General features: G+C 36.6%; 1 protein-coding gene across 1 annotated transcript; it reads left to right on the top strand.

Moving 5' to 3' along the window:
* The first annotated feature begins 11022 nt into the window (after positions 1–11022).
* LOC125861382 (uncharacterized) lies at positions 11023–19404 on the top strand. Its single transcript, XM_049541296.1, has 5 exons — positions 11023–11097; positions 11181–11299; positions 17558–18626; positions 18702–18804; positions 19361–19404. The coding sequence occupies exons 1-5, from the start codon at positions 11023–11025 to the stop codon at positions 19402–19404; spliced, it is 1410 nt and encodes a 469-aa protein (XP_049397253.1).
* Positions 19405–24099: the final 4695 nt, after the last annotated feature.

Below are 24099 nucleotides of genomic sequence, written 5' to 3'. Positions count from 1 at the left end.
CTCAATGTTGATCGGGTTGTAGTCTTTATATAGAAGACATAAGAAGCTCCTTATCGCGATCGTGAAAACAAGGGTCATGATCGCAGCTCACTTAAAAGCTGACCATTGTGATCCCAGAGGTCAGACCTCGAAGTGGGGACGACCAAGGAAGGTCAACTTAGCCAATGATTCATCGCAATTGTGGCCAAGGGCCATGCACTTGCGATGAACAAGTGGCAGACCCTCATGAACGCGACCAAGGGGCCCACGAATGTGAAGGGTGAATCACCATACACCAGCTGATGCACATCAACTGGTTTTGGCATGCTTCAAATCTTTGATAGGGTGTTTCGAATTCGTTTACTACTACGTGCATGCAAAGAGATATGCTACACTACAAAATTTGATATTCCAGACTCAACGGAGACATCAAAATTTCCATACGAGTTCGTCTCAATAAAAAGTGGGTCCTACACCCAAACTCTATTTTAAGTCAAAGTCTACAAGGGGGCTCGGGATCTACACGAAGGGTCATTCTAGATCAAACATGACATTCTAGAGCTAACCGCATTGATGTAATTCTCATTCGAGTATGTTTACCATGAATATTGACCAAGGTCAAACTTACGCCTTAACTTGAAAGTTAAAACGCCTAATCTTACAAACTCGCATCGAAAGTCTCGGGAGTCGTACTGACCATGCTACTAGCCTAAACTGACCCTTCAAGAGCTGATGGAATTAGTTTCTAAGGAAATCTTTTTGAACTTTTGATCAAGAACAACCGTTCTAGGTTCAAAAGATCTAAAACACATAAATTCACATTAAACCCAAACGAACGACTAGGTGACTGAACTGTCAGTCCCAGGGTCACTATAGGAAATCTCTAAACGTTGAACAAAAGGTATAAACAGATAAATGACCTTGAGGGTCATTACAACTTCTATTGGCTCTATGTAGTCTGAAGCCTACTTTAATAAGCTTCACTTTAACATACAACTTATGCCTTTTGAGAGTTATATCACAACTTTTAGGTGACATGCATGTTCAACTTCTAATTGAAAAGTAAATCAAGATGTTGTCAACGAAGAGGATAAGAAACACATCAAGAAAGGGCCCAAACACCATGTTCATCAAATCCATAAAGGTTGTTGGGGCATGAATATTTCAAAACGAGATCACTAGAAACTCATAATGACTATATATCAGGTCCTAAGAGTAGTCTTAGGGATATCAACTTACCTAACTCATAACTGGTGGTATCTAAACCTCAAATCAATTTTATTAAAGCATCTAGCTCTTAGTAACTAGTCAAACCAATCATCAATTTTGAGTAGCAGATATGTATTCTTAATTGTCACTTTGTTAAGCTATCTATAATCTATGAACATTCATAAAAATCATCCTTCTTTCGCACAAATAATATTGACGCACCCCACAACCATATGTTAGGCCGTATAAAACCTTTGTCGAGCAGATCTTTCAACTACTCCTTCAACTTTTTTAGCTCTAGAGGAGCCATTCAGTAAGGACGTATCAATATATATTGAGTACATGGGAGTAAATCAACAGAAAAATCTATTTTCCTTTCAGGAGGGACTCTAGGTAGATTTTCTCGAAAAACTGGTAGAAACTTATTTACCACTGGAACCGATGAAAGCATCACAAGTTTGTTTTCCATGTGTTTAACCCCAACAAAATGATAAATACAACCTTTGGATATCAGCTTCTAGACTTAAGGTATGAAACAAATGCATGCACCATTAGGCATAACAGCATTACCCTTCCATTTTAAGACTGGCTCGTTTAGAAAGTGAAATCCCATAATCTTGGATTGATAATCGACATTAGCATAACATGCTTCTAGATAATCCATGCCGATAAAGCATCAAAAATAACCTTTTCCAGATCTACTAGATCATCTAGGGTAGATCTATCACTTACCAACACTCCACAGTTCTGATAAACCCTTCCAATTGCTAACACAGACTCACCAATTATCATAGAACCAACAAATAGTTTAAATAATAATTTAGGAACTATTTCAAACTAGCTTGCAACCAATGGAGTAACACTAGTGAGGGTAGAGCAGAGATCAAGCAAATCATATACGGTATGAGAATGAATAATCAATGTACCTATGATAACGTGATGTGATGCCTCTATGTCTTTGAGACAACCTAATGTAGAAAATCGGTTCTACACATCTCCTGAACCAGATGCCTCTATCCCTACCAAAACCTAAAGTAGACTGAGGATCGAGTCTCCAAGGGTGAATTAGAGGTGACGAAGACACTAATAATCCTATTCTCTAAATTTTATGACCTCTTTGTATGTTCGAATACTACTACCTAATATTCCCTAATTGTCTACTGTTAAATTAGATCTTAGGCCTAACTCACACCCCAAAAGCTAGCTCAAAGGGAGGAGGATTGTCCAAGTCTTATAAGGAGTCCACCCATCTCATTAACCACCGATGTGGGACTTTTGTCATTCTTTAACACCCCACCTCATCCCCAGTGCTTAGCATTTGGTGCGTGGGCAATTTTTGATTTTGGGGCCCCCAACATTGGGTGAGACGGGCCCTGCTCTGATACCATCTTGATCATTACCAATGATAACAATATCATCAACGTACACAACCAAATAAATACACTGATTTGATGCAGAGTGCCGATAAAACACAAAGTGATTAGCTCCACTATGAGTCATGCCAAATTGTTGAATAACTGTGCTGAACTTCCCAAACCAAGCTCTAGGAGACTGCTTCAGACCATAGAGTGACCTACGCAATCAACATACAAGGCTACTAGACTCATCTTGAGCAACAAAACCAGGTGGTTGCTCCATATAGACTTCCTCCTCAAGATCACCATGCAAAAAAGCATTCTTAATGTCCAACTGATGAAGAGGCCAATGACGAACGACAACCATAGATAGAAAAAGACGGACATATGCTATTTTAGCCACAAGGGCAAAAGTGTCACTATAATCTAGCCCAAATATCTGAGTATATCCTTTGGCAATAAGATGTGCCTTAAGCCGATCAACCTGACTGTCTGGACCAATTTTGACTGCATAAATCCAACGACAACCAACAGTAGATTTACCTGCAGGAAGAGAGACAAGCTCCCAAGTACCACTCTTATGCAAAGCAGACATCTCATCAACCATAGCCTGCCTCCATCCAGAATGAGAAAGTGCTTCACCTGTAGTCTTAGGAATGGAGATAGAGGACAAAGACAATACAAAGTCATAATGGGGTGATGATAGACGATGATAACTCAACAAGGTATAGTGAGGGTTAGTATTTTCGAGTGGATCGTAAACCTTTTTGAAGTGCAAGCGGTTGTCTAGGAGGAGGCAAGTCCGCAGTACGAGCAGGGTCTGGTGCATGACATGAATCGTCTGGGACTAGCGCTGGACGCGGACGGCTATGATAAGTTAGGAGTGGTGGCACTATAACTGGAGATGTAGAAGTAACCATAGATTCCTCAAAAGTTGGTACAAGTAAATCCTGAGGTATGGGTAAGACCATAGATACATCACGATGATCAAAAGACGTATAGTAAGGCTGAGACTCAAAGAATGTAACATCAGTGGACATACGGTAACGATGAAGATTATGTGAATAACAACGATACCCTTTTTGAACTCGAGAGTAACCAAGAAAGACACATTTGAGGGCACGCGGGACTAATTTATCTTTCCCTGGGGCTAAGCTATGAACAAAACATGTGCTTCCAAAGACACGAGGGGGGATATGATAGAGATGTGACTCAGGAAACAATATGGAATGTGGAACCTGATTCTGAATAGAAGATGAGAGCATTCTATTTATTAAATAACAAGATGTAAGAACTGCATCTCCCCAAAAACGCAGTGGAACATGGGATTCAAGGAGAAGAGTATGAGCAGTCTCAATAAGATGCCTATTTTTCCTTTCGGCTACACCGTTCTGTTGAGGGGTGTATGGACAAGTAGTCTGGTGAATAATGCCTTGGTAAGTCATAAACTCCTGAAATTGGGAGGATAAGTATTCTAAGGCATTATCACTACGAAAAGTACGAATAGAAACACCAAATTGATTTTGTATTTTAGCAAAGAAACTTTTGAATATAGAAAATAACTCAGAACGATCTTTCATAAAGAAAACCCAAGTACATCTTGAATAGTCATCAATGAAATTAACAAAATAACGAAATCCTAAGGTGGAATTGACTCTACTAGGACCCCAAATATCAGAATGAACTAATGAAAAAATAGACTCTGAACGACCCTCAGTACTACGTGAAAATGTAACACGAGTGTGTTTCCCAAGTTGACACGACTCACAATCTAATTTGGATAAACTAGACAAACTAGGCACCATCTTTTGCAGCTTGGATAGACTCGGATGTCCCAAACGTTTGTGAATTAGATCTGGGGAATCTATAACGGAGCATGCTTTTAAGGAATTTGAAGAGGCAAGGTAGTAAAGGCCTTGTGATTCATGTCCTGTTCCAATCATCTGTCCCGTACTGCGGTCCTGCATGAGAAAAAAGTCATTAAAAAAAGTTATGCTACAATGTAGAGCCTTCGTCAAACGACTAACAAATGCTAAATTAAAAGGAGAACCAGAGACATAAAGAACAGAGTCTAAGGTGACAGAAGATAGAGGTTTGACTTTTCCAACCCCTTTTGGTTTTGTTTGAATCCCATTGGCTAAAGTAATAGTAGGAAGAGATTGTGAATAAACAATATCAGACAAAAGTGATTTATTACCAGAGATATGATCAGAAGCCCCTGAGTCCATGACCCATGATCCAAGAGTACTAGACTGTGACACACAAGCAAAAGAATTACCCGCAATAGAAACATCAGGTTTTGCAACCAAAACTACTTGTGGAGACGTTTGTTTATTTGCATAATACCGAAGGAACTCATCATATTCTGTTTGAGCAATATGAGCATTATTGGATGGTTGATTAGGTTGAGCACCATATGCTACTGGTGGAGATGTCTGTTTACTTGCGCGATTTCGAAGGAACTCATTACATTCCTTAAGAACAATAAGATCATAACTGGGTGGTGGACCATGTAAAATATAACATATATCACGAGTGTGTCCACGTTTATTACAATGACTACACTTGGATCGAGGTTTCCCAAAATGCCCTCCCCCTCGCCGATTCTCCATAGACTGGTATGTACGCTTTTCTGTTGTTTGAGATGCGAGAATAGATGAGTCAACAATGGATGATGAAATTTCTTTGTGACTGGGAGGTGCAACAAGACAAAGCAGACGAGAGAATAATTCATCAATTGAGGGAACTGTAGGACTGGCTAGAATCTGGTCACGCATAGAGTTATGGTCAGTAGGAAGTCCAACAAGTGTAAGAACTAGAAACAATGTCTGCCTTTGCTCTTGTTGCTTTTCCACATTTGTAGTAATAGGCATCAACGTTTCAAATTCCTCCATGACTGCCTGTACTTGTCCCAAGTAAGTGGATTCTTGTTTCTTTAAGTTGGTCATCCGAGATATCACATCATAGAATCGAGTTATGTCATTAACGTATAAAGCACGTGCCTTTTCCCAAACTAAATAACATGTCTGGAATGGGCGAAACAAGGGCATCAACTAAGAATCAATAGAGCGCCAAATAAGACTACATAATTGGGCATCCACTTTCTCCCATTGTTCTTTGGCTTTTGCACCTTCGTCATTAGACTTTGTCTTTTCATCTACAACGCAAGCATTGTTTGTTAAGTGATCTTGAACACCTTGACCCTTGCACCACAACTCAACTGAAGAAGCCCAAGCTAGATAGTTTGAACTTTCCATTAATGGTTCTGAAGTGATTGAAGGCTTGAACTTCCAATCCCCGTATTTTTGGAGCCAAAAACCTCACACCCTAAAGACATTTTTTTGAAGTTTGACTTGAAAAGAGTAAAAAACTCGCTAGAAACTGCCGAAATCTACCCACAGTGGCCTAAAACTTGTGATTTCACCGGAAACTGCCTGAAAATCACCGGAACCCTAATTATGGTGATCGGATCTAGAGAAAACTGAATGGGTTCTGGTCGGAAATACTGGGCGATCCCAACAGAAGAAAACAACTCGAAAAAGATGACCGGAGCAGTACTCACGTGTCGGCGCGTGAACAGATCTTGCCGAAAAACTTCCACCTCCGAACGGCGCGTGGGGGCTTGTTTTCCGGTGGAAATTCTTGGGGTTTGGTCGCCTGAGCTTCCCTAGCCTCATGATGGTGTTGTCTTTCGCACAACACCTTCAGAATGAAAGATGACACAAATCAATCCCAACCGTCGTCCCCGGAATTTGACACGGTAACTTGAAGTTTCTCACTAATGCTCTGATGCCATGTTAAATTAGGTCTTAGGCCTAACTCACAGCCCAAAAGCTAGCTCAAAGGGAGGAGGATTGCCCAAGCCTTATAAAGAGTCCCATCTCATTAACCACCGATGTGGGACTTTTGTCATTCTTTAACATCTACAATTGTAACGTACATCTGCCCCTGAAGACATGGTCTAGAATGTGCCCTTTCGCAAATGTGAGAATTGCAGAGCTCAAGCCTGTGAAAGGTCCCATGGTAGGCACTAATCTAGAAGGCCCCCTGAGAATTGCTCCTATTTAGTTGGAGGTGATCTAGTTCCCCCAGAAATAGCACATGCCTCATACCATAATATACCTACATTACATAGCCTGAATTCTACTAATTCCTCTCCCTTTGTAGCTGTATCCCACATCACCTTCAAACTCTATAAGTTTGATCAACAAAATTGTAGGGGTCTTTATTTAGATCAGATCCAGAGAAAATAGGAGAAATCAAGCTAAAAAATCATAGGCTTTGGAGCTCTTGAATGCATGACCTCTAGCCCTTTCTACTGCTTTCAATTGTCCTACTTTGCTAGCAGCTATATGGGCCATCAGATGGATAGCTCTCTTAATGAGTTATCCCTCTGGAGCTGCAAAAGGTGTAATACGTACTGGAGGGTCGGCAACTCTGTCACCCTCATGTGCAATTAAGTCTAGTTAGTTAGAGCTATAGAGGCTATAATACCTGGACTAATAGACTCATTATGAGCCTCGAACCTATCTCCCCATTCATTAGAAGGGAGAAACATACCCACTCCTCTAGTCATGACGATCAAGTGAGTAGCCATCAACCTCATCACATACATATTCTAAAATAATAGCTTGCTTTAGATATCATATAACCTTATGACTTACTTTTAGCACGAACTATCAATGAAAGATGTGAAACAAATCCTAAATCCTAATTATAAGTATGGTTCACCATATACCAATAAGCAATACTTTAATAGACATGGCTTTATGGACTTCTTGGGATACAACTTTACTAAGATACCAAGTTCGTCACGCCCCAAAACTGAGAAGACACAATTGTCCTTGATAGTAAATGAATCGAGAAGTCGATTATCTAATACTGAAATCCAACAAAGCCACTTGTCACAACAATCTGAAATGATAAGGTCGCAACATAATAAAGTTTGAAAACATAAGGCCAACTAGGACATAATACAACTAAGTCGAGCAACAAAAAACCGCCAAGGGAATAAATCTAAATTGAACTAAACAACACAAACACATCCACAAAAGCCTCTAAAGAATAAAAAACTGTGTGCATAGGAAAAAGCCTTGGCCAACCCATACCGTACATCAAAATTCAATATTATCAAACTAGAATATGGCTCCTTGAAGAATAGTGCATACCAACTTAGCTAAATCAGGACCCCTACTTCAATTGGGGATCGGAGCAACATGAATACAATGTCCTTAGGAAAAGGGACATCAGAATGAATGAAATGTACTGGTATATAAGGCTGAAAGTTGTAAACGTAAGTACATCAAAGACACAAAACTAGAGCTAGGGATAGACACAACCTAAGTCTCCAAAAACTGAAATATGATATCTTAACATTTCCATGTGAATACAACCAAGTAAGAACATAAATAAATCATATTGCCTTAATGGTACACTAAACGATAATCTAGCAATAATGATGCTCATACCTTGTTGTGATGGCCATCCTGGATATGTATTTATTGAATAGGCATCTGGTTGCCTAACATATCCATTCTTGTGATGTATTGAACTATAGTTGTAGTTGTTACTCTATCTTCCCACTTATATTACTGCATTGATGGTGTAACATAAATCCATAACCATTAGTCCATTATCACAAATAGAACTGCCCCGGATTATATTGAGTCTATCTAATATACATATGGCACATATAAAAGATGACTCTGAGATTGTGACCTAAATAGGACTTTTCAAGACTCATCAACTGCAAATATGTACATAAAACATATATTGCTTCCAAACATCATATAATCACGCCTACTCAGTAACTTAAACGACCTTCAGAAGGTTTAAATGACACGAGGATTCTAGTAGGCTTATAAACGATGTTTTAAAGATATTTTTGTCACCTTAACGTGTAGATTGAACAAGAGCAAAAATATTTCGATTTATATACAATTCAATAGCATTTTGAACATGCATATATACATATATATCTTGCCCATAAAGTGTTTTCTTTACAAATATTGAAAAATATACAATTGGATTTCCGTTATCAACTCATCATATCGATGAACACAAATAGTTCTTAATTTTCTTCCCTTACTCACATGAAAATATGGAACTTCAAATTTCCCATGATAAGGGGTCTCCAAACTCAGTTTACAACTATGACGACAAATATATATATTGTCATTCACATCACATTCATATGTATTTAATAAATCAATAACTATAGACTTTCACCATGTATTTCCACCCTTTTAACAAAACCATACCATGCCTCATTATGACATTATAACGTAGGAATACTACCCCTATCAACGATGTAGATTCGTGATTGAAAATTGAGGAAAGGGGCGCCTTTACATACCTCATAGATACATGTAAAAAAAATCCTACATCCCATAGCCATCTAAAATCTTCCACAATCTAATCAAAATGGAAGAATTTCCAAAATCAGTAGACATACCTTCAATAATAGCGTATAACTTCAAATTAATTATGGAGAGAGGTTAAGAATGCTTACCTTGTTAAAAGAACTTGTAGATACATCCATATACCTTTTTTTCCCTTCAAAACCCCGTTTTACACACCTTGGAAGTGAAACACCAAACCAACTATGGACAAAACGATGAGCTCAACGTGTAGAACAACTTCCATGAAGGACTTAATCCAAGATCATGAACATATAGGGGAATTTTTTAGGTTATTCTCTATTTTTTATCTTGGTAAAACGTTTGAAAAACAAATAAATAAAATTCCCAAAAGAGAAACCAGAATATATACATCTCCACCAACCTAGGGTCCACTTCACATGCCTGCTTGTGCGGTTTCACAAAAATACGTATATCATTCTACTTTGAAGTTGTATTGGAGAATGGTTTAATGCGTTAGAAACTAGACTCATACAAATTCAATTTTATAGGTTGTAGGCCCTCTAACTCTTTATATATTGGGATATATGATCATCCTAAGTCAAACTACATCCGAAATTATTTGAAATACTTCCTCGAAATAAAACCTTCAAATAGAATTTTTGTTTCCAAACTCCCTTTAGGCTAAACCTTTAATTGAATTATTTAATCACCTCTATATATCCATTTCATGATATGATTACCCATTTGGGATTTTTATTCTCCCGACAACTCACATACGACAACGTAAAGTGACAAAAATAATAATTTGGCTTGTATGTCTTCAACTTAGCTATTTAGTAACTTTAAAATATACGGGTTGTTACATTAGGATGCCTCGTGGTTTGTTATTCCTTTTATTTCATTTTGGCATAATAATACATAAATAGACACTTCTCAGCTAGCAAGTAACAATCCAACTTTTGGAGTGCCTATCTGGACACCAAAATTTGATCTCGACTGACAATTAAACAGTGTCACTCATTCTCATTGTGTCTCATAAGCAAGCGATAGAAATGTGACACACGAATTTTCAAGGTGTCTGAATAATCATTTTGTAAATTTGAGTTTTCCATTGACGCAATAGAGATGAGTTGAGATGTCTAGATGTGCATATTGAAAGTTGAAGTGTTTTTTTGTCAGCTAAAGCCAAGTTTGTTTGTCTGTTATGCATTATGCCTTTTAGTTTTGTTTGAGATATAATAGTAAACACATCCGAGTTATCACTTTTTTGCGAGTTTCACACCGACTATTGATTGTTTTCTTTTCCTACATGAACTATCACTATTGATGTATTAAACAAAACCCAATTACCAGTTGTTAATAAGGTAGAAAAAGGGAATAACTATAGTTTGAGGTCTATTTTAACACATATATGGTGATATATAGTTTGTGTAGGTAAAGGCACAACTGATAATCAGAGTATGAAGTTTATAAGAAAGCGATAATTTTGGTGTATGTTTCACCATTAACTCTTTTAATTATTATGGTATTTAACTGGATACATAGTTTAAGAAAATAGACAAGTCTTTTGACACAAATTTAATTTATACCTTCGCAATTCAAATTTATGGGTCATTGGGGAGTGATTTTAAGACGCGAAGGAAGTCTATTGAAATATCTGGTCTAAAATAAGCTTTAGATATGCATGAATATACATTACTATAGTATAATGAGAAAAGTTTAAAGTTCGACTAATATTAAATAAGTCATTTTTTTGGCAGACACTAAAGAAAGTGTGTTACATAAACTGAGATAAAGGTAGTGTAATACCAAAGAGATTTATAGTAGGTTTCACCTATTAAAAACAATTCTTTTATGATATACATATATATAATTTAGTTAAGAAAATTTTAAAAGATGGTCTAAAAACTAAAGACTACCATATAAAATAGATTGGATGGAATGGTAACTAATGCCATTCTTTGAAATTTTTAGTGCACCTATATATTTCAAGTCAATTGTTTTTTCTCTAATGTGCTTTTTGTGTTTCTGAAATTTTATGAAATTGACTGATCATTTGTGGTAATGTGCTAATGTAATTATTTGTTTTAGTTATCGAATCTCCAGAGGGATTTCTAATGGAATGGTGGGATGGTTTGTATGATATGTACAACATTTATCAAGCTGAGAAGGCCCAAGGATCCTTTGCTGAGGTGTTACGTAAACCTTTCAAAGCTAAATTCATCTTTTCCAGAGATTATGCTAATCTTAATGCATCATTTTTTTAAATTCTCAGGCTGCAGAGGCTACTCACAATGAGGTATATCATCTCCCTTCTGATATATCAACCTCTTCTCCTGTGGCACTGGCCTTCCACCCGGCGACACCTGAAGGTGAACTGATGTTTGATTTAAGGTTAGTTTTTAAATGGATTGTCCATGTTAGAGGTTGTAACATGTTATGGTTTTTTGATGAAGTGGACCAACAATTCTGCACTTGATGAATTTTATAGAGTTTTGTTCACTTAACTTAATGTTATAACAATTCTGCATTATTTTCTTGAACAAATTCATGTTTTCACTGGGTTTTATGCAATGCAAGTAGAACAAACAACAAAAATATACTCAATGAAATCTCACAAGTAGGGTATGGGGAGGGAAGAGTGTAAGAAGATTATATACCCCTACCTCGTAGAGGTAAATAGTCTAATTTTTGGAGGACCCTCAGTTCAAGTACAACATATAAAAATAGGAATGAAGAATAAAAAACAGTAGTGGAGAAACAAAGTAACTAATAAGGAAACAGAGACAACCACAAAATATTGTAATAACCAAAATACAATTAACAACCGGTGATGGTGGAATCAAAAGCAAGACATTATAAGAATACTATCAAACACTTGTAAATTAAGACAACATTCCATACCTATGAATCTGCTATCCTAATATGTGACCTCCACACCCTCTTATCTAATGTCATGGCCTTGATAATCTAGACCTAATCCATGTCCTTTTTAATCACCTCTCCTTAATACTTTTTTGTTCTACCTCTGCCTCTCCTTATATCCACTATATCCAATGTATTGTACCTCATCACTAGGGCATCTTTGCATCACTTCATCACATGTCCAAACTATCTTAGTATTGCTTTCCTCATGTTCCCACCATAGAGGTAACTTCCCTCTTACCTTAGATATCCTCATTCCTAATCTTATCTTTCTTAGTGTGCCCACACATCTATCTCAACATCCTCATTTCAGCAACTTGCATCTTCTAAACATAAGATTTCTTGACTTGTTAAACTCCACCCTATACAACAACATCGATCTAACTGCTACTTAGAAGAACTTACTTTTCAGTTTACATGATACCTTCTTATAATATATGAGAACAGAGGCAAGCCTCTTTTTTCGTACATGTTGCACCACTACGATTTGTGACATCGTTGTCTATGTCTCCATTTCCCTTGATTACTGACCCTAGATATTTTAAGTTAACCCTCTTGAGGATAGACTAGGTGTCAAACCTCAGTTCCCACCGACCTCGTGCACTATATTGTTGAATTTGGATTCCAAATATTCCATTTTGGTCCATCTCAACATGAATTCTTTAGACTCCACAGTTTTACTCCACACCTTCATCTTAACATTAAGTCCATTGCGTTTCTAACCAATCAATATTGTGGCATCCCTAAATAGCACAAACCATTGAACATCATCATGAGTACATCACATCAATTCATCCATCACCAAGGCAAACCAAAATAGGATAAGAACTAATCCTAGTGCAACCCCATCTCAATTGGAAAGTGTTGCGAATGTTGGATCCGTCATTCATGTCCTCTATTGGCCTAGTGTAAACCATCGGTATGATTTTAGCTTCCATACATCTCAAAAGAACTTCCAATAGGAATTTGTCGTATGACTTTATAAGGTCAATGAACAACATATGTAAGTCTTTTTCCTTTGCCTATATTTCTCCATCAGTCTCCTTGTCAAATGGTTGCCTTTTATAGTTGATCCCCCCAACATGAATCCGTATTTATTCACAAAAATGGACACACCCCTTCTAGCCCTCATCTTCACCACCCTCTCCCAAAATTTTACAGTGTGCCTTAGCAACGTGATGCCTCTATAATTGCTATAGTTTTGGATATTACCCTTGTTTTTAAACAATGGGACCGTTGTACTAAACCTCCATTCTTAGGGAACTTTTGTCATCTTAAAAATGACATTAAACAACCCAATTAACCACTGTATACCTTTTATGACTGTGCTTTTCCAAAATTCCACCGAAATCTCACATGGTCAAATGGATCTTCCCCTAGTCATCCTATTAATAGCACACTTAAACTCCCCTACTTTAATACACCTACATATACTAATTCTCAATGTTTTCTAGATTGCTACAAATTACCCAACATAATGTCTCTGTACCTTTCTTTGTTCAAGAGTTTGTGAAAGTATGCTTGCAATATTTGCTTAGTGAGGGTCTTTTCCACCAACAAATTGTATTCCTCATTGTTGATTCACTTCGCTTTATCAATGTCTTGGTCCTTTCTCTCTCTTTACTTTAAAAGCATGTGCGATTTCTTCTATCTACCTTATCCCCTAGTTCGACATACAAACGTTCTAAAGCTCCCATTTTTTATGTGTTAACTGTTAACATAGCCACTGTCTTTGATGCCTTATATATTTCCTTATTCATACTCCCCCCCTCCCCAACATTGAAGTCTACCAATTTTACATAAGAAACCTTCTTCGTTTAAACTTTTCCTTGGACTTCTCAATTTTATCACCAATCCCCTTGATGACCACCAAAGTTACCCCTTGAAACTCCTAGAACCTCTCTAGCTTCTTTCGTAATGTAATTAGTTGAGTTTTCCCACATGTAGTTTGCATTCCCACTCCTCCTCGAAGCCCCAATCATCATTGACGTCTCTATCATCTCTTGAGAGAGGGTACTAGTCAAACTACCAAATTTAATTCTCGGTCAATCATACAAAGTCTTCGTCCTCCTCTTTCTCTTAATCTTCGGGTCATTCACCAAAAACTTATGTTGGATAAAAAGATTCTCATTTGGGATGATCTTGCAGTCCTATGAAGGCCTCTATCACCTTCCTAAAGAGTAACTAATCTATCTAAGTTTAAGCCACCACACTATAGAAGGTAAACAATTGATTCTCCTCCTTTGGAAAACACGATTTATCTATCACCAATGCAAAAGCTTTAGGGAAATCCAAAAGTGATGCTCCACCTCAATTTCTATCCCCAAACCCAAAGCCTCTATGCACATATATTACCAAAATTACTAGGTGTTTCCCTAATGTGGCCATCAAAATCTGTACCAATGACTATCTTCTTGTTGCGTGGTATACTCCTTACTACCTTTTCCAACTCCTCCCAAAAGCATTTCTCGATCCCCTAGTCTCCTGGACACAAGGTATATTAATCTTCCTTTTCTTTAGGATATTTAGTAGTTGTATGGTATTTCCCCATCAATTACCATATGTTCCAAGACCCTATATATAGCCTTGAAGAAACCTTACTCCACTTACCACTTATTTCCCTTATCCTCAGCCCCGTCCAAAGAGATGACCCTAATCCAATACCGTTTACCAAAGACACTAAAGTAGATTCAAACTAAATAGGGAACAACTAAAGATAAGAGTCAGGAATTGTATAAAGTAAGCAAAAATCAATAAGTTAATAAAGAAGGTTTTGATCAAAAATCTATTCTTGCTTGTAAGCACAAATTAATAAGACATAGAGCATAAATTCAGCAAAACACTATTCTGAATTACCCTACTTGTAAGGCAGCATAACATAAATAGGCGACACAATATGTAAGTCCTTCTTCCTTTTCCTTTGTTTCCCCATCAGTCTCCTCACCAAATGGATGGCTTCTATAGTCGATCATCCCATCATGAATCTGAATTTATTCACAAAAATGGATACACCCCTTCTCACCCTAATCTTCACCACCTTCTCCAAAACTTTTGTAGAAGCTTAGAAGCTTCATGCATGTGTAATTGTTATAGTATTGGATATTAACCTTGTTTTTACATAACGAGACAATTGTACTCAACCTCCATTCTTGGGGAATTTTTGTCATCTTAAAAATGACACTAAACAACCCAGTTAACCACTTTATACCTTTTACGTCTATGCTCTTCCAAAATTCCATTGATATCTCATCTAGTTAGATGGATCTTCCCCTAGTCATCTTATTAATAGCACACTTAAAATCCTCTACTTTAATAAACCTATTGTATCCAAATTCTCAATGATTTTTAGAGTGGTCCAAATCACCCAACATAATGTCTCTATCCCTTCTTTCGTTCAAACGTTTGTGGAAGCATGTTTGTCGTCTGTACCTAATGAGAATCTCTTAAACCAACACTTTGTCTTCCTCATCATTGATGCACCTGATCAAGGTCTCAGGTGTTCCTCTCTATCTTGCCTTTGCAAGCATGTACAATTTCTTCTATCTACCTTATCCTCTAGTTCAATATACAAGAGTTCGAAAGCTTTATATTTTATGTTGTAACTATTAACATAGCCCCTGTCTTTGATGCCTTATATATTTTCTTATTCATACATTTAACCCCTCCCCCCCTCTTATCATTGCACTCTACCAATTTTACACAAGCAACCTTCTTCGTTTCTACTTTGCCTTGGACTTCTCCATTTTTATCACCAATACCCTCAGTCACCACCAAAGTTACCCCTTGAAACTCCTTGCACCTCTTTAGCTGCTTTCGTAATGTAGTTTGTTGAGTTTTCCCACATATAGTTTGCATTCCCACTCCTCCTCCAAGCCCCAATCATCATTAAATTCTCTGTCATCTCCTGACAGGACATGGGTCAAACTACCAATTTATTCCTCAATCGATCATACAAAGTCTTCTTCCTCCTCTTCTCTTAATCTCTGGGTCAATCACAAAATATTTTATGTTGGGTAGTAAGATTGTAACTCGAGATCATCTTGCAGTCCTATAAAAGCGTCTATCACCCTTCCTAAAGAGTAAATAATCTATCTAAGGTTTAGCCACCACACTATGGAAGGTAACCAATTAGTTCTACTCCTTTGGAAAGCACGAGTTAGCTATCACCAATGCAAAAGCTTTAGGGAAATCCAAAAGTGATGCTCCACCTCAATTTCTATCGCCAAAACCAAAGCCTCCATGCACATATATCACCAAAACTACTAAGCGTTGCTCCAATTTGGGCATTAAACTCTCCACCAATGACTATATTCTTGGTGCGTGGTGTACCCCTTACTACCTTGTCCAACTCATTCGAAAAGTATATTTTGACCTCCTCGTCCAAGACAACTTGAGGTGCATAAGCACTAATAATGTTCAAATTATGCCTTTCAGTGACTAGCTTAATTGTCACCAGCATCTCATTAGTCCTAATAACCTGCACCACTTGATCCCTTAAGTCCTCATCTACAAAAATACCTACTTCATTCCTATACCTGGAGATTCTTGAGTATCACACTTAAATCCATCAACATCCCATTCATTGGTACCTCCCATCTGGTCTCCAAGACACAAGGTAAATTAATCTTCCTTTTCTTTAGGATCTTCACTAGTTGTATGGATTTCCCCATTGACTACCATATGTTCCAAGACCCCACCTATAGCCTTGAAGACACCTTACCCCACTCACCACTCCTTTTCCTTACCCTCGGTCCTATCCAAAGATATGACCCTAATCCGATATCGTTTACCAAAGACACTAAAGTAGATACAAACTAAACAGGGAGCAACTAAGGTTAAAGGTCGGGAATTGTAAAAAGTAAGCAAGAATCAATGAGTTAAGAAACAAGAAATGTCTCAAAAATCTATTCCTGACGGTATGCACAAATTAATAAGAAAGAGAGCATAAATTGAGCAAAACTCTATTCTGAATTACCCTACCTGTAGGGTAGCAAGGCAGAAATAGGCAACATGAATTATAAATAACAATAACCACATAGAATAAAAGAATAAATAATCCACAAGAAATATTTATGGAATTAACTACTGAAAATTAAGAAATAAAGAGAAAAGGAGGAACAATAGAACCTAGCTGGTAGTGTGACGAAGAAACTTAATTGTGGATATTTTCAATGTTGGCTAGAACTTGTTAGAAGTCACTAAAAATTTCTGGCCCTTTCTGGAGAGATCTGATACTTACATGGCTTCCCATACTTTCCGCCCAGGATAGTGGTTGTGTTGGTTGGGTCTGGCTGGAAGGGTGAAAGGCAGAAGGGAAAGAGAAAACTGCACGGATGAATGGTATAGTTGAATGGAAGAAGGATTGAAGAAGATAGAAAGATGTCACTTACTTGTCATCGTAGGGTTTAGGTCACAAGAGAGCTAGGTCACTAGCAGAGAGAGAGAGAGAGAGGGAGTGTGTGTGTACTCGGAGGGCTGAAAAGGGAGAGTGAATACGAAAGAGGGCCAGAGAGAGAGGAAAAGCATAAAGTAAAGTGTCATGGTCTTTTATGTAAAGCAGTTATGACTATGAAGTCTCTTGAATTTATCAAATTCTCTCTGTTATTTTTCTTGATGACTAGTTATTGCTTAGATAATAGATATTACATAATAAAAGTATCAGTTTGATTGTTGAAGTTGCTAAGTAAGAAGATCTCTAACTCTTTTTGATGTTCATGTATCATTCAGCTGCTCAATGGAGAAAGCTCCAAATATGCCTCTACAGTTGGAGAAGATTCTAAATATGCCTCAACAGTTGGAGATGATTCCAAATATGCCTCAACAGTTGGAGAAGATTCTAAATATGCCTCAACAGTTGGAGATGATTCCAAGTATTCCTCAAAAGTTGGACAAGATTCTAAATATGCCTCAACAGTTGGAGATGATTCTAAATATGCCTCAACAGTTGGAGAAGATTCTAAATATGCCTCAACAGTTGGAGATGATTCCAAATATGGCTCAACAGTTGGAGAAGATTCTAAATATGCCTCAACAGTTAGAGATGATTCCAAATATACCTCAACAGTTGGAGAAGATTCTAAATATGCCTCAACAGTTGGAGATGATTACAAATATACCTCAACAATTGGAGATGATTCCAAATATGCCTCAACAGTTGGAGAAGATTCTAAATATGCCTCAACAGTTGGAGATGATTCCAAATATGCCTCAACATTTGGAGAAGATTCCAAATATGGCTCAACAGTTGGAGAAGATTCGAAATATGCCTCAACAGTTGGAGAAGATTCCAAATAGGCCTCAACAGTTGGAGATGATTCCAACTATGCCTCAACAGTTGGAGAAGATTCCAAATATGCCTCAACAGTTGGAGAAGATTCCAAATAGGCCTCAACAGTTGGAGATGATTCCAAATATGCCTCAACAGTTGGAGAAGATTCCAAATATGCCTCAACAGTTGGAGAAGATTCCAAATATGCCTCAACAGTTGGAGATGATTCCAAATATGCCTCAACAGTTGGAGAAGATTCCAAATATGCCTCAACAGTTGGAGAAGATTCCAAATATGCCTCAACAGTTGGAGATGATTCCAAATATGCCTCAACAGTTGGAGAAGATTCCAAATATGCCTCAACAGTTGGAGAAGATTCCAAATATGCCTCAACAGTTGGAGAAGATTCGAAATATGCCTCAACAATTGGAGATGATTCCAAATATGCCTCAACAGTTGGAGATGATTCCAAATATGACTCAACAGTTGGAGAAGATTTCAAATATGCCTCAACAGTTGAACGACAAAGTATGTTTAAATTTACAAGACGACAACAATTATTTTTAAATTTGTGACATAATTGACAAGGTTTTATCCTTCCAGGATGAGCAAGAGGTTTGCTCTAGACGAACTATGCAATTGGAACCAAATCCTGGTACCGTTAAAAAGATTAAGCTTCTTCATGTACCTGAGCCTTCTGAAGCAGGTTCGTTGTATTGGTATCAAATACTTTGCTTTTATGTTTTAGAATCTGTTGTCTTTGATCTTCATTACACATGTGACCTCACCTAAGTAGTGTATACTCATATATGTTGACTTAACATGAATTAAGATGATATCCAAATTATGCAAGAAAAGTTCCTTGTTAGAGGAATTAGTTGCATACTATTCAAAATGAGCTTAATCATGAACATCAAATATTGTATTTGGATTAAGTTTCATCCTCATTCATGTCCATTTCTAAGGATATGTAATATTTACGCTAAGATGGGGTTAAATTTGGAGTATACAAGAAATCTCGAAACATAATTGAATGTTTCTTTAGCCTAGATTATTTGGTCATCACAAAAGTGAATAAATTCTTTTTTTTAACTCATAAAAGAACGCATTCTGAACCAAAATACTAATGTCAACATTTTTTAGCGTGTGAAAATGTTATGGATGATCCATTTGTCTATTATTAGCTCATGAAGATCAATTAAATCGTTTTATATTTTAGTAGAAAGTCATATGATCAGATTATCTGTTGATCTTCCTATCAGGCTGTTCCATCGGCTTCGACTCTGGGACGCAACAAACTCCCTAATCTAATCAACAAACTCTTGGCATGGAATTAAGAAGGGGATAGCTTGAGAAAGCTCACAATTCAATAGTTGTTATACAATATATGTAGGCTATAGCCATGGATGAAAATAGATGAATTTGGTTACTTCTTCATCATTTTATAAATTTTTAACATTTTCTAATCCAGGTTGTGCTCATGAGTACACAATAATGAGTAGAATAAAATTAGATGTTTTTGCTTGCTACCAATTTACTAATAGCTTCTACATATTTATTAATAAACATGGAAAAAAAACCAATACATATATTTAGGAGAAATAGTTCTTCAAGGAATATCTCTTTACCTTTCCTAGAAGTAGGAAAGATGACGGTATTGTAGTGCATAAGTTAAAGTACAGTGCCTAGATGGTGAATTTTAAGCTGCTAACACCTTTATATGCAGCATAGGGGTTTAGGTTTCAACATTGAAGAGAATATAATGTCGACAAGTTCATGCGCATAGGGATGGCAAGGGGGTGGTGCAGGGCGGAGGCGGGGCGGTTGAGTTTAACCCGCAAAAATTTTAAGCCGCCCCGCTCCGCCCGGCATAACAATTGTTTTCATTTTCAACCCACCCTGCATGAATTGCTTAATATTTTCCTTTTCTAGGTAAGTTTGATACTAAAAATAAAATTCATAAAAATAAATTTACTTTTTCATCAAGTTATATTAGTTTAATAGATAGAGGTCAACTGGGAAGCATGTAAGAAATTATATTATTTTTTATAGTATCATTTTCATTTACTATCTTGAACATTTTAGTAACGTTAAAGAAATATATTAGTAGATAATGCTCTATCACTCTTCTAACATGTAAAAAGTTAAAATTAAGTTTGAACCCGCATAAAACCTCATATACTTGCAACACGCCCCGCATTAGTTTTTGCAACCCACTTCAACCCGCACCGCCCCGCATAGCCTTAAACCCACCCCACCCCGCATTCACCCCGCCGTTGCCATCCCTATTCATACATTAGTGATTCAAGGTAAGCATAGGCAAATATCTTGTATTATATTAGCAGCCTTGATTGTCAATGCTTGAAGTAACATTATACTGATGGTAGTTAAGCTTTTGCGACTTAGACTCCAAATAATATTAGAGAAATTGATAATTTTTTATGTAGTGATCACACTATCAAACAAGCTTAAACCATGAGGCTTCAATGTTTTAAAAAGTGAAAAGTACAAAAAGGCAACAAGATCAATGGGATTGAAGCAAAAATCTAGAACTAAAGCACACACTTCTTTAATGTTAATTGCACAAAAAAGCAATAAGATCTATCGGCTTGAAGGAAAAAGCAAGAACCAAAGTGCATACACTCCTGTGAAGTAAACTACACAAGTTATGGAAAACTAAAAAAAGACCAAACATGTATGAATATTACGCTATACTAAACCTAATATTAATCCAACTCTTCATAGTTCAGCGAAAACTTGAGCGCTTATCATTACAATTATTTTGCGCATCATCATATGAAGTACGTACACACTTCTCTAAAGCTTTCTCACTTTAATCGTGAAGAAATAAATCATCGCTTAGCTTGCTTAATCGCTTTAAGTGGCAAAAAAACTGACCCTTAATAACATTGTGAAACTTAGTTGATCTTACCATCATAACATGCCCAACAATTTCTTTTATCCCTTCGGCAAGTAGCTAATTGCTATAAAATAAACATATTTTAAATCATTCTTTTCTTTTGCAAGCAGTCTAAAACCCTTTTATCTAGGTCATACCATTTTAAGCAAGTTATTACTAGAGATTTCAAACGTAAACATGGTACAAGTAATACTGGATAGAAATATTTTATTTCTGACTTCCTTTTTCTTTTCCTAATAATAATTGTCATATGATAGAACATAAAGTACATAATGAAGTAAAACACACAAACTATGGAAAATTTAAAAAAACATGTATGAATTTAATTAATTAATTCTATAATTAAGTTACGCTTACTATATATATATATTATTTCCGTCTTCATTTGAAGGGCATGGCTTCCCTCGCTTGGATTGTTGGGTTTCTCTCTAAGAGGAACAAATCGTCCCTTCGATTGCTTTATCCCTTTAAGTGGGAAACGAATGACTTTTATCAACACAGTGAGTCCAAATTTTGCTATCATAACATGCTAAACTATTCTGTCTTTGTAAGTAGTCTAAAACGCTTCTACATTAATACAAGTTATTACCAGTGGGGTACAACTTGACAAGTTGTATTACGGGATGTTATACACAAAATAGAAATACTTTATTTGTGACTTCCTTTCTCTTTTACTAATAATCGTCATAAGATAGAGGATAAAATTAAAAATACAAATGTATAATGAAATAGGAACTTTTATTTTTCATTTTTCAATCCCCCGCAAGCCATCATAAATGCATAACCAATGAAGTCTAAACTCACATTTTAATTGCTGATGAATGGGTGGCAATGTTATCAAAGGTGAAAGCACAAAAAAGCTTTAAAGTCGGTAAGGGCTTTAAGCGCAACTAAAGCATGGGATTTAATGAAAAAAGGTGCAAAGTGAGAAAAATACAATTATATATATGTTCAGTCCAAGACTAATAATTATTATAAAATTAATAACAAATATATGAACAAAGAAATTGAATAAAGAATAAGATAATGTTGGTAAATTTCAGAAGTATGAATTATTAGAAAGAAGAGAAGTTGAGAAGAATATCGGTAGAAGAACATTTTTATTGATGTCTTCAAATTAACTTTATAAGACTGGAATGAAAAACAGAAAGCAATAAACCCACGACTAGAAGATTCCTAACTCACTAACTTACTCCTTATAAATAGAAGGAATAGATGGCTAACAACTAATTGACTCAGTCTTATCTAATATAAAACAGTAAAAGTAAAATTAACTACAGTTGAAAAAGCAAATTCCTAACACTCCTCCTTGCTTAGGAAATTGCAAACTCCAATTTTCTGTCTGAGAAGCTGAAACTTGCTGACTGGTAAATGCTTAGTGAATATATCAGCCAATTATTCTTTCGTCTTGCAGTAGACAAGAGCTATATCTCCATCTTTTTGCATTTCTCTCAAGAAAAAGAACTTGATTTTGAAGTGCTTAGTTCTTCCATGAAACACAGATTGTGAGATATAGCTATTGCTGCTTCATTGTCCACGAACACTTTGATGCTTCCAATTGGTTCCATATGCAAATCAACCAGAATTTTCTTCAGCCACAATGTTTGATTTGCTGCTGCAACTACCACAAACTCAGCTTCGACAGTAGATTGAGCTACAATATATTGTTTCTTACAACTCCATGAGAAAATTCCAGAACCAAGACTAAAACAGTACCCTGAAGTACTCTTTGCATCATCCTCGGAACCACCCCAATCACTGTCGGAATACACACAAAGCTTCACAGGTTGACTCTTCTAAAACTCGACTCCATAGGTGATGGTTCCTTTGATGTATCGCACAAATCTTTTGGCTACCTGCAAATGTACTTCACTAGGACAATACATGAACCTTGATAAAACACTTACATCATACAATATATCGGGTCTTGTTGTTGTAAGATACATTAAACAATCAATGAAACTTCTGAAGTATGTCTCATCCACCTTTTCGGCTCCATCATCTTTACTTAGTTTCTCTTTTTGCTTCATAGGAGTACTAATCTCTTTGCAATTTTTCATTTTTAATTTGTTGAAAATTTCCTTTGCGTACTTTTTCTAGCAAACGAAAAACTCATATTTTCCTTCTGTAATGTCCATTCCAAGGAAATATGTCATAAGACCAAGATCATACATTTCAAAAGCTTGCATCATATCTGCTTGAACTCATCAATTACCTTTTCACTGCTCCCTGTAATCAAAACGTCAATCACATAAAGAAAAACAACAAGAATCTCACTACTATTATGTTTAACATATAATGTGAATTTTGAAAGACTCTTTTCAAAATTGAGACCAAGCAAATAATCATCTATTCGACTATACCAAGCTATTGGTGCCTGTTTTAAGCAATAAAGAGCTTTATGTAGTTGATAGAATTTATCTTTCTTTCCATTTATAACAAACCCTTCAGGTTGCTCAACATAAATTTCTTCTTCAAGAATGACATTAAGAAATGTTGATTTGACATCCATCTGATGCACTTTCCAGCCACGTTGTACATAAACAGTTATAAGCAATCTCATTGCGTCGAGCCTAGAAACTGGAGAAAAGTGTCTGAATAATCTACACCAAAAATATGCACTAACCCTTAACTACAAGCCTTGCTTTATGCTTGTTGATTGAACCATCATCATTTAGCTTAGTTCGGAACACCCATTTTACCCCAATTACTTTTCTGGTTTGTCAACAAGCTGTCGCGTATCATTTTTTCCGATCATAAACAACTCCTCCTCCATCGCATTTCTCCACTTGGGGTCTTTGAGAGCATCTTTAGGGTTAAGAGGTTCACGAATCGCAACATTGCATCTCTCATATATATCAGAGAGCAATCGAGTTCCCCCAACTGGTGAATCATCATCCCTTTCATTTAACCAGGATCTTGTTTTCTCGACGAAATTCCTTGAGTCATTCCAGTCCCATTCTTCATTCTCTATGAAGTGGACATTGTTGAGTCCAAGATTTGGACTCATTTAGGGATTTATTTGGATAGATTATGTGTCCTAAAATGCTTTGTTTGTGCTAATAACTGATGTAAAATCCT

This window comes from Solanum stenotomum, chromosome 4, assembly GCF_019186545.1.
Source record: "Solanum stenotomum isolate F172 chromosome 4, ASM1918654v1, whole genome shotgun sequence".
Taxonomy (NCBI): domain Eukaryota; kingdom Viridiplantae; phylum Streptophyta; class Magnoliopsida; order Solanales; family Solanaceae; genus Solanum; species Solanum stenotomum.
Note: the sequence above shows the minus strand (reverse complement) of the source record. Positions and strands in the feature narration are given on the sequence as shown.